At 44.1% G+C, this 12,450-nt stretch overlaps 1 protein-coding gene across 1 annotated transcript in view; it reads right to left on the bottom strand.

Moving 5' to 3' along the window:
• Positions 1-897: 897 nt before the first annotated feature.
• KLHL7 (kelch like family member 7) overlaps positions 898-12,450 on the bottom strand; it is a 1,243,755-nt gene continuing 1,232,202 nt past the window's right edge. Inside the window, exon 11 of the mRNA XM_044064614.1 lies at positions 898-1,628. Coding sequence (XP_043920549.1) covers positions 1,345-1,628 — 284 coding nt within the window. The 3' untranslated portion in view covers positions 898-1,344. The remainder of the gene's footprint in view (positions 1,629-12,450) is intronic.

The following is a 12,450-nucleotide window of genomic DNA, read 5'->3' as shown; positions in this document are numbered from 1 at the left end:
GGTAGTGCAAAGTACTTCCTCAGAAGCCAGTGCCTGCTCAGCGGCTCAGGACCCATCCAAGGTAGAGGCAACCACATGATCCTTAGTCGAAGAAGAGTTTTGCGGCATACTGGACTTCGAAAGGGTCTTTGTAGTGACCTGCGAAATCACAGAAGCGGGCATCAGGGGCTGTGCCTCACTGAGGACCGGAGAACTGATGAATAGCTTAAAGAAAGTGTCATCGGTAAGTTTGGACATGTGCAATCTTGTCTCTGTCTTTATCCTTATGTTTTTTCGGAAGATCTGCTGTGGGATGGCTTACCGAAGCCATATCAGAAATAGAGGACTGAGAGCGAAAATGTCTAGCTACAATAAGGGCCCGACGACATATAGTTCTTGCGCTGAACAAAGCACAAAAGCGACAGCAGGGGACGTCGTGGTCTGGGCCTAAGCAAGTGACGCAGTAAGAATGAAAGTCTCGGTGTAGTATTTGCTTTCCACAGGTGAGACAATTGTTAACATTTTCTGACATCGGTTAGAGCAAGAAAAAAGGATCCCCAACAGGGTACTTAGCTTTAGAAGATTTCAACTTACATTCGGAAAACGAAAACTCAGGTAGCGGCTGACCGGCACTTGTGCAAACTGTTTCTGCTTTGAGCTCCACGGCAAGAAAGACTGATGTAATGGCATCAACTGCCTTACTTTATACTAATGATGACCTGTCGAGTCCTGAAGTGACAGCAACTGACGCAGAAATACTAACCCTCTCGTATTCGGGCTGACTGAGGGCTACTCTGGCAAGGATAACCCGAATGTGTTGACTGCAACAGTGAAACACAAAGAACATTATAAATTACCTACTCCTCCCCACTGAGGAGACATGTACAACAGTCAACATTTCTCAGACCAGTGCCACAGATCATAATACAACTTTTAATGTTAAATCTAATAACAAAACACTTGGCATAGAGAGTTTTTATGTCCCAAGTTTTGTATATATACAGTGATAAAAGAAATTGCATAAAAAACATACATATGATAAAAACAAAGTACAATAATTTCTACAGACAAAAATTAAGTAAATCTGTAGGAAAAAAAACATTAGGTCTTACATACATATGTACATTACTTCCTTTGTTTGGGATTCAGTCTGTACCTGTGGTACGTATCTTACATAGAAGCATCTGTTCTACACATCTCAATGAGGAAAGCAACAGAACATCAGTGAAATGATCATACACATTATCCATCTTCTTGTCTCAGAACGTAAACAGCTTCAGAACATTTCAGAAGTTAAAGCAATGCTGCTATCCAGGGTCACTACTTTCCCCCTGGAAACATTAACTGGTCCAAAGAAAAAAAGATTCATGTTTCAAGGGTTTCCTCATTTGCTCCACAGGTGTCAACAACACATATCAAACAGCTAGTGATAGGGAATGCTCGAACTTTGGAGTTGGCAATCCATTTGTCAGTGTTAGTGTTGTACTCGAGTATGTGTCCTAAACGACCAACACCCTGAAATCCGGCCAGGACGTAAATTACAGAGCCCACTGCTGCACACTTTACTGTCACACCCTTCCAGGGCATTGGCGAGACTATCTTCCATTCATTCATCTTAATGTCATAATATTCAACACTGTCTAGGCTGCCTGCAAAGAGTAGAAAAGACCATAATTAGTTAAGATCTATCAATATTAGAAAAAATGCAAAAAGCAAGTTACTAACCTCATATCAACAAATTTTACTGTAGCTACTGCAAGACAAAATTCTGTAAAAATGCAGCACAATGTTCATATTGTAGTGGAGCATATGTAAGTGAGTGTTACCCCTCTCTTTCCTATAATATCGCTAGCATTTGCTATAGACAAATTATCCAAAGTCTGCTTGGGGTATAAAATACCATCCATGCAAAAATCGTACACTTTCTAGAGCTTGTTGCATACTTGGTAGCCATACAAATCTACTACTATTCCTTTGTATACCGCCTTTCCATTCTCACTTCCCAGTCCTTTCGGACCTTTTCTGGTTGAGCTACCACTCTCCTACTCCCTCCCTCTTGATCATCAATGTTCTATTAATGTCATCAAATGTTTGCTTCCCACCACCAAACTATTACAGATTCAGTTCTGACAACACCTTAGCCATTCTCTAAGCTAGTACAGACGTAATCGCTTTATAATCATGGTTCAAAATTGAGACTAGCCTATATGAATCTGGGACTGAAGGATCTTTATCCTCTTTAGGTAGTACAGTCACCAAAGCTTTCTTCCAAGATGCAGGTACTGCCCCTCCTTTTAAAAATATTTTAAAAATATGCTTAAACAAAACCTTTCAGATCTTTATTCATTTCTTCTCTCCTAACTTCCACAGGAATACCGTCTGTTCCTGGAGACTTTCATGTTGACTGATTACACATCACCATTTTATGTCATCTCCTCCTATCCTAGATATTAATTATTGAGCCTCATTATCTTCCTTTAAACATGGGGTTGTTGTCTTCCATAAATATTTTCATTTGTGCTTTTTCTTGGTTTCCCCATTCCTCTGTTTTAGAGAGATTTTCACAGAATTTCTGAAATACCTCTTAACAGCTCTCTATAGGATCTCTGGTTATTTTTCTTGCCATGGACTCCTTAAGTTAGGCAATGCCACTTTCTATTTTCTGATGCATACATCACTGTGCTAACAGCCTTTGAGTACTTGAGTTGTTATAAAAAACAGTAACTTAAAAACAATCTTTTTAAATGTATGCATATTATCCAAATACACCATTATTTCCCTTCAGCACTCAGCAACTGCTCTTCTTATTTTTAAGACCCCCCTTTCACCTGCAATACTTTAACCTTTGATAATCCCTATAAATAATTCCTTCTTTCCCATGGCTCTCTCTTATTTCTACAATACTTTTAAATTCCATTTTATCCCTTCTGAAGAAATGTGCACCTTCCCTAATAACTCTTGCATCATTTCCACTGCCCTTTCCTTAAATTCTTTTTTTTTTATCAAAGTAGTAAAGGGCCAGTGTCTCATTTTTACTTGATTGCCCTGTATCTTTATCATTTTTAATCTGTACTGATCTTGAAATATCACAATAGAAGAACATGCTGCACAGTCTTTATGTATAATTCACATCTTATGCCAATTACCTTCTTAAAAATTCCTCAGTTAAACATGTCTTGTTAATGGTTATCACCATCCAACTTCATGCTATTTCTGGCTATTAAACACTATATCTCCAGCTAGTCTTTCAAATTATTAAGCAGACAATCAATACATCTTATCCAAATAATTTTAAGAGAAATTCTGTTTTTATCTTCCCTCATCTCATCATAATTTATTTTGTTTATAATTTATTAACTTACTACCAGGAAAGTCTCACTGGGCAAATTAACCTAATTTAATCAGAGACCCGGGGAGAAAAGATCCAAAAAAACAAATAGAATATAACTTGACTATAAAAAATGTACAGTTGTGTACACTTACCACAAATGTAGATGCTCGAGTGTATTCACTGTTGCAGTCATCACACTTGGGTTATCTGCCTGCAGGTAGCCCTCAGTCGGCCCGAATACCAGAGTCTTAAGTATTTCTGCGTCAGATGCCATTGCTTCTTCCATGACATCAGAGTTATAAAAACAGGCAGCCGATGCCATTACATCAGTTTTTCCTGCCCAAAATGTCAGGAGCCCCCAAATATGGAGCTACTATTTGGTGTGGAAACCACCACCAGTAAAAAGTAAATACTAATATCATTACGAATAGCCATAGAGAGGAGAGCTAGAAAGATAGAGAAAACCAGGGGGCTGGAGGGAGGGAAACCAGGACTGTAACAGTGAATACACTCGAACATCTACATTTATGGTAAGTGTACACAATTGTAGTATATTCTTCGTGTTTCACTGTTGCAGTCATCACACTTGGGTTGATTCCCAAAGCTAAGGAAGGGTGGAGGCAGTCAAGAAGAGTTGGGGCTGGCTAGTAGCCCCTGCAAGACTGCTGTAGCAAATCTTGCCCTGGATTTGGAAAATGTAGGTAAGTAGTAATACTTGAAGGTGTGTACAGAAAGTACAGTTTTGTACCTACCATAAATGTAGATGCCCGAGAGGTATGCATCTGCAGTCCTAACAAATGGGTTGTCCTGCCTCAGGCAGCCCTTCGGTCGGCCGGATTCCAAAGTCTTGGTCTGGCCTCGGCTGATGTCGCACTTCACCCGACGTCATAGCTGCAGTTCAGCGGGTATAAAGGCATCAGCTGACGCCATTTTCCTCAGTGTTTCTTGCCCCAGATGCCAGGAGCCCTCTAGGAAGGCTAAATCTGGATAAATGCAAATGTTTCCAAACAACAGAGAGCAAATAGAAATAAACATGTATATACATATATACAAACAAATACACCATAATAGATTCCCCCAGCTAGCTACAAGATGGGCAAATACCCTAGGAGTACCACAGAGGGGAAGGAGGGTGGGTAATCCTGACTGCAGATGCATACCTCTCGGACATCTACATTTATGGTAGGTACAAAACTGTACTATGTCCTTCAAGGATGCATCTGCAGTCCTAACAAATGGGTAGAATACCATAGCCAAACTGGGGGAGGAGGTACTAATAAGATTATGATGTAGTTAAGATCCCTTGCAAAACAGCAGTGGCAAAACCTGCTCGGGATCTGGAGTATAAGGGTAGATTATAATGCTTGGCAAATGTATGCACGGAGCTCCAAGTAGCAGCCTCTAAAATGTCTTTGGTAGCCACTCCTCGTACAAAAGCTGTAGTAGTGGCTGTAGCCCTTGTGGAGTGAGGTCTGATGTTTTCTAGAGTTGTCTTTCCATGATAAGAGTAACAAAATCTAATGCAATTTCCTATCCATTTTGAGATTGTCTGTTTTGAAATTGCTTTTCCTTCCATTCCTGTTGCATATGCTACCAGAAGCTGGTCAGTTTTTCTATTGTTCTTGGTTCTGTCCAGGCAGTAGCGCAATTGCCTATGCACATCCAAGGTATGTAGTAGTCTTTCTCCCCTGTTCTGTGGGTTGGGGAAGAATGTAGGTAGGTGGATTGCTTGGTTTAAAGATACCCTGGAGACCACCTTTGGCATAAAAGTAGGATTAGTTCTCATGGACACTCTATCCTGATGGAAGATAAGGAAGGGCTGTACTGCCATTAATGCCTGTAATTCAGAAACCCTTCTTGCTGAAGTGATTGCAAGCAGGAAAGCAGTTTTCCATGATAAGTACTGTAATTCTGCTGTTGCTGCTGGTTCAAAAGGGGGGAGTGTCAACTTTTCTAGCACAAAGTTCAAGTCCCATGTAGGCAATGGTGGCTTCCTTGGTGGCTTTACATTTTTAATTCCTCTCAGAAACTGCCTGAGTAGAGGATGAGAGAAGACTGGAGGATCCATGTTGTATTCTGCTGAAATAGTTGACGCATGAATCTTAATGGAAGAGTAGGACAGGCCATTGTGGAAAAGCTCTGCTAAGTATTCCAGGATGTTAGCTATGTTTACCAGTGATACATTTTCTCCTTTTGCTGCACTCCAAATGAGATATCTTTTCCATTTTGCTGAATAAGTTTTCCTTGTTGAGGGTCTGCGAGCCTCCAAGATAATGTCTTTAACCCTTTGAGATAAATCTGGGTTATTTTGTCTTATGCAATGTTCCAAGCAGCTAGCTGCAGTGTTTTCAAGTTTGGATGCAGGGTTTTGAAGTTGTTCTGTGTTAGCAGTAAAGGAACTAGGGGTAGAGGCCATGCGTGTTCGCGAGACATACTCCTCAGTAATGGGTACCAATGCTGCCTCGGCCAGTCTGGAGCTATCAGGATGATCCTTGGGTGGTCTTCTTTGATCTTCAATAGCACCTTGTGCATCAAAGGAAGAGGTGGGAATGCATATGCTGTCAGGTTTTCCCAACTGAAAGATAGGGAGTCCACCTTCCAAGCAAGTGGGTGGTATTGTCCTTGTGCAGAATTTTTTCAATTGGTGGTTGTGTGGGGTTGCGAATAAGTCTATTTCTGGTAGTCCCCATTTCCTTGTAATGGATTTGAAGATGTCTGGATGCAGCATCCATTCGTGGGCATCCGTGGTAGTTCTGCTTAAGAGGTCTGCTAGTATATTTTCTTTTCCTGGCACAAATATTGCCTGGAGCTGAACGTTGAGGCTCAGGGCCACATTCCAGAGGTCCATTGCCATCCGGCATAGAGGATATGAATGTGTGCCTCCCTGTTTGTTGATATACCACATAACTGTGGTGTTGTCCGTCCTTATCAGCAATTGACCCTGTTGAAGAAACGGTCTGAATGCCTGAATTGCCAGTTTTACTGCCAGCATCTCTTTTTGATTTATGTGTAGGTTCAGCTGGTCTTGAGTCCATAAGCCTTGCATGCACTTGTCCACCATGTGTGCCCCCCAACCGAGGTCTGAGGCGTCCGTGGTGATAGTCTGGCTTGGTTGAGGGCTGTGGAAGGGCAGTCCTTTGTTCAATTGACAGGCCTGAGCCCACCATCGGAATTCTTGCTTCAGGCATGGAATTATTGGAATTTGGGTTTCTAGGCTGTGCTTGTGCTGAGACCATAAATTCCTTAGGTACCATTGCAACTTCCTCATATGTAGTCTGGCATGTGGAATCAATATTATGCAGGATGCCATGTAACCCAGGGCTTGCAGGACTTTCCTTGCTGTAAGCTGGTTCTGCGTTGTTAATGCCATGAAATAGAGTGGAAGGTGGTTCTGCTTTTCTGCTGTGAGAGATGCCATTTGATTTGATGTGTCCAGTTCTGCACCCAAGAAAGTTATCCTTTGGGATGGTATCAGCCTTGACTTTGTTATATTGACTGTGTATCCCAGGGCTTGCAGTAGATGAATGACCTTTTTCAAATCTTTTGTTAATTTGTTTTTGTTGTCCGCTTGTAACAGGCAGTCGTCCAGGTAAGGGTAAATTTGAATTCCCTGAAGCCTGCAATGAGCAATTACTGATGCCAGGCATTTCGTGAATACTCTGGGTGCAGTAGATAAACCAAAAGGCAATGCTGAGAATTGATAATGCTCTGATCCTGCAAGAAATCTGAGGTATCTTCTGCAATTTGGTCGTATGGGGACGTGCAGGTATGCCTCCTTGAGATCTAGAGTTACCAGCCAAGACTCCTTTGCCCAGCATGGGAAGAAGCTGCTGTAGGGTCAGCATCTTGAATTTTGGAACAATGAGATATGTGTTCAGAGCGGACAGGTCGAGAATAGGTCTCCATTGGTTTTCCTTTCTTGGCACCAGGAAAAGTCTGGAGTAAAATCCTTGCCCTTGTTCCATAGACGGTACCTTTTCTATAGCTCTCATCCTTATTAAGTGGTCTATTTGTTCTAGAGCGTTTGTCTTTTGATTTGGAGGTAGGTTTGGCATTCCTCTCTTCCTTGGTAGAGTATGGAAGTGAAACCTGTAACCTTTGTCTATTGTCTGTAAAATCCATTTGTCTCCTGTAATGTAATGCCAGTTTACTGAAAATAAGGCTAGCTTTCCGCCTAAGGGTGCTTCTAATTGTTCCCTGGTAGGCGGTTTCAGAGCCAAGTCACTGTGATTGTCCTGTGGAAGTGGTAGTGGCTGGATCTGTGGCAGTACTTCGCTGGTTGTTAGGCTGCCACTGACGTCCGCTGTAGGCACCTCTGGATTGACCTCTGCCTCTTGGGCGCCTATTCCTGCCTCTCTGTGCTCTGGTGGTGTCTGGAAAGGACCAATTCTTGGAAGGCCAGTTCCTACTAAACCTTGGAGGCTGGACCTGTAAGAAATCCTTGACTGTCTGGACAGATTTTGCTTTCTCTTCCACCTTCTTCAGCACTTTCTGTGCAGGGGAGCCAAACAAATTGTGTTTATCCATGGGAGCATCTAGGAGCTTTGATTTTACATGGTCTGGTAAGGACTGCTCTTTTAACCATGCATGCCTTCTGATCACTGTACCAGTCATAGCTGATGTAAAGGAAGCCTCCAGTGCATCATAGCCGCATTTTAAGGAATGATTACTGACCTGCTGAATGTTATGTACCATTTCCTGAAGAGACTTTCGGTCTAAAGGTTCAGGCGTGGACAGTTTTTTAGTTAACTGATCTAACATAAATTCCTGATACTGAATCATGTGGAATTGACAGTTTAAGGCCCTAGCCGAAAGAGTAGCAGAAGTATAAACTTTTTACCCCATCTCTCTAAGGCCCTAGATTCCCTTTCAGAGGGAGGGTTTTTGGCAGAGGTAGCTGCTACAGCCTTGGGGCCCTGTGAAATAGTTTCAGGATCTGCAAAAGGAGCCTTATACAAGTGATAATGTGTGTCCAGAACCCTGTAGTATCTGTCGGGCTTAGCAGGGGCCAGAGGAAGTGAATCAGGAGCAGTACAAGCATCATTAAATGCATCATCCACAACTGTAAGTACTGGAGGAATGGCTAAAGGCCTATGCTGTGGCAAATGCAAAAAGGTCCTAAGCCTTTTCCTAGAGTCTGAAAAATCCTGGCCCTGCCATTGAAATTGTTCCCTCATAGCATGCAAGGTTTCCCCAAAAGAAAATTCCTCAGGAGGAGAGGCAGAAGGAATGGAGTCTTCTGCATCAGAGTCCTCATATGGAGAATAAGGGCCTTCTGGAGGGTTTGTATTTTCTGAATCATCAGAGGACTAATCTGTAGAAACTGGCTCAGGGGGCTCTGCTCTAGGCCTCTTCTCTGGAGGGGGGGTGAGAGGCCCTGTCATGGTGAGGCTGGGATCCCCTGATCAAAGAAATGAGATCCTCTGCTAGACTAAGCATTTGAGTACTAGAACTAGGCCTGTGAGAGGGGGCTTTAGCAGGCACGGTCTTGGTTGATTTTGCTGCTTTAGCCCTGGCAAAAGCCTTAATTGACATGGATGCAGGGGGCCTAGCAGCTCCACGTGCAGGAGTAGATACATCTAAGGGGATAGTATCTGATAAATCCTGAGAAACTGTAAGAGCTGATGGATTTTCCGTAGCAGATTCAGCCATGCTGGAAGAGGCCTCGGTAGAAGGAGGCATGCTTTCGGCCAAAGGAAGAACCGCGGACTCGGTTTCAGCCGAAACCGAGACACTCACGGTTGGCTTAACCACAGTTTCGGCCGAAACCACGGACCGCGAGTGTCGGTCCTTTTCCTTACGCTTTTTAGCTAAATGAGAAGTCGGAGTCTCCGACGGCATGATATAAGCAAAAGCGGAGCCAAAAAACTCCTCTGCAAACTCCGACCGACGTCTAAGTGTCCGTCGGTTGAAGGAAGCACAGGCTAGACAAGCTGCTACGTCGTGGTCTGGGCCTAAACAAGGTAGGCAGTAAGAGTGGAAATCTTTATGAGGTATTTGTTTCCCACAAGTTAAACAGTTATTCACTTTTTCTGACATCGGCTGAGGCAAGAAAGAGTCCCCAACGGGGTACTTAGCTTTTTAGAAGTCTTCGGTAGTAGCAATCTCTGGTTCTGACCGACCGGCACTTGTGAACAGCTTCTGCTTCGGGTGCCACGCGGCAAGAAAGACTGAGGAAAATGGCGTCGGCTGATGCCTTTATACCCGCTGAACTGCAGCTATGACGTCGGGTGAAGTGCGACATCAGCCGAGGCCAGACCCAGACTTTGGAATCCGGCCGACCGAAGGGCTGCCCGAGGCAGGACAACCCATTTGTTAGGACTGCAGATGCATCCTTGAAGGACATCTCCAGGTTGCCGCTTCCAGAATGTCCCTGGTAGGGATTCCCCTGAGAAATGCTGCAGAGGTAGAAGAAGCCCTAGTGGAATGTGTTCTGACCCCCTGAGGGGTTGGTTTTCCATGGTGATTGTAGCAGAAATTAATGCAGTGTGCTATCCATTTGGAAATGGTTTGTTTAGAAATGGCCTTGCTGTCTTCTCCTGTTGCACAGCTGACTAGTAGCTGGTCAGATTTTCTGAAAGGCTGAGTCCTATCACGATAGAACCTGAGCTGTCTGTGCACGTTCAAAGAGTGCAGGATCCTTTCCCCTTTATTCTGAGGGTTAGGGAAGAAGGTTGGCAAATTGGTTTAGGGCAACACTGGACACCACCTTAGGCATAAAGGACAGGTTAGTCCTGAGGGAAACCCTGTCAGCATGTAAGATAATAAAGGGTTCCGCACCCATCAGTGCCTGTAGCTCAGATACACTTCTAGCTGAAGTGATGGCTAGAAGCAAGGCTGTTTTCCAAGAGAGGAATTTTAACTCTGCTGAAGCAGCAGGTTCAAAAGGGGGGAGTGTGAGCTTTTCCAGTACAAAGTTAAGGTCCCAAGCAGGGGTGGGTGCCCTCCTGGGGGCCTTAAGTTGTTAGCCCCTCTCAGAAACTAACTGATGAGAGGATGAGAAAATAGAGGTGGCTCAGTATTGTAATGAGATGAAATTGCAGAGGCATGAATCTTAATGGAGGAGAAGGATAGGCCTCTGTGGAGTAGCTCTGCTAGGTAATCCAGGATTAGAGGTAAGGAGGGCACTGCTGTGTCCTTTCCTTTAGACTGAATCCAAGAACAGTATTTTTTCCACTTTTCCGCATAGGATTTCCTAGTACTAACCCTTCTGGCTTCAAGAATGATGTCCAGCACCTGTTTACTTAGGGTTGCTAGAGTATTCAAGGAATAAGCCAGACTGCAAGATTTAGGGTTTGCAATTGTGGATGCAAAATCTGTCCCTCCTGCTGTGACAGCAGGGTAGGGGTCTGGTGTAGGTGCCAGGGTGGCATGGTTGTCAGGTTGCAGAGTGGGTACCAGTGCTGGCGTGGCCAGTCCGGGGCAATCAGAATTGTCCTTGGCCTGTCTTCTTTTATAGATTCATAGATTAGTACTAGGCTAACTGCCCTTGCAAGCCATTTTAAGCCTAGCCGATTATCCCTTGTGAGACTCAAACCTTGCACCTTGTGTTTGTAAGGCAAACACCTTAACCATTAGGCCACCCTCCCAATGATTCTTGAGTAGTACTCTTGAGAGAAGGGGCAGAGGGGGAAAGGCATAGATTGAGAAGTTTTCCCATTAAAAGGATAGGGCATCCACCTTACAAGCCCTACTGTGAGGGTTTCTGGTGCATAATTTGCTTAACTGGTGGCTGTAGGGGGGGGCAGAGACATCCACCTCTGGGGTCCCCCACCTCTGGATCAGAAGGTTGAAGGTGCTAGGCTCCAATTTCCACTCGTGGGTCTAGAAGATTTCTGTTCAAGTCGTCTGCCAGTGAATTTTGTTTGCCTGGTGGGAACTGAGCTTGTAGATGCACTTGGTTGCTCAAGGCTGTGTTCCACAGGGCCATGGCTAACCTGCAGATTAGGTAAGAATGGGTTCCTCCCTGCTTGTTTATGTACCACATAACTGTGGTGTTGTCTGTTTTTAGAAGCAGTTGTCCTGGAAGGATTAGGTATTTGAAGGCTGTCAGAGCATTCTGTACAGCTAGCATCTCTTTTTGATTGATGTGCAGGAGAATATGGGCTGGGCTCTAGTGGCCCTGAATGCATTTGCCAGCCATGTGGGCCCCCCATCCATAGTCTGATGCATCTGTGGTCAGGGTTTGGGCAGCGTGGGGTAGAGTAAAATGCAGTCCCTTGTTGTGGTTGCATGCTTCTGCCCACCAAAGGAACTCTGCCCTCAGACAAGATATGATAGGAATGAGCGTTTCCAGGTCCTGAGAATGTTGGCACCAAAGACTTTTTAAGTACCACTGAAGTTTCCTCATATGCAGTCTGGCATATGGAATTGGCAGAATATATGAGGCCATGAACCCTAGGGCTTGCAGTTAGCTGGGCTCTGGTGGCCATTTGCTTGAAGTAGTCTGTCAGATAGACCTGTTTTTCTGAAGTGAGAAATGCCATCTGGGAAGTTGTGTTCAAGATTGCTCCCAGGAATACAATCTTTTGACTGGGTACCAGTTGTGACTTTTTTTTGTTGCTGGTCTACCCCAATGAAGTGAGAAGGCTTTTTACAAATGCCAGGTGCTGAAGCTGTAATTCCTGGCTGTCCACCTGAATAAGGCAGTCGTCCAAGTATGGGTAAATTTGGATATTTCTCTGCCTGCAGTATGCAATGGCTGGAGCCAGGGATTTTGTGAATACTCAGGGGGCAGTAGATAAACCAAAGCAAAGTGCAGATAACTGATAATGCATAGATCCTGCCCTGAAACGTAGATATTTCCTGCACGATTCCCTGATGGGGATGTGCAGATAAGCTTCTTTTAAGTCTAGGGTGACTAACCAGGCATCCTTGGCTAGCATAGGAAAAAGCTGTTGCAGGGTAAGCATCTTGAATTTTGGGACCACCAGGAAGGTGTTGAGAATTGAAAGATCCAGGATTGGGTGACAAGAGCCCTCTTTCTATCCAAGAATAGTCTGGAGTAGAAACCCTGACCCCTTTGTTCTACTGGAACTGTCTGAATAGCTCTGATGTTGAGCAGGGAAAATAACTTGGTTTTGAGCCTCTGCCCATTGGTTTGGTAGAAGGTCTGGAAACCCGCTTGGGGTTGGCAGTGA

This window comes from Protopterus annectens, chromosome 3.part0 (assembly GCF_019279795.1).
Source record: "Protopterus annectens isolate FY-2018-M chromosome 3.part0, PAN1.0, whole genome shotgun sequence".
NCBI lineage: Eukaryota > Metazoa > Chordata > Ceratodontiformes > Protopteridae > Protopterus > Protopterus annectens.
The sequence above is the reverse complement of the archived record's forward strand: the minus strand, read 5'-3'. Positions and strand labels throughout refer to the sequence as shown.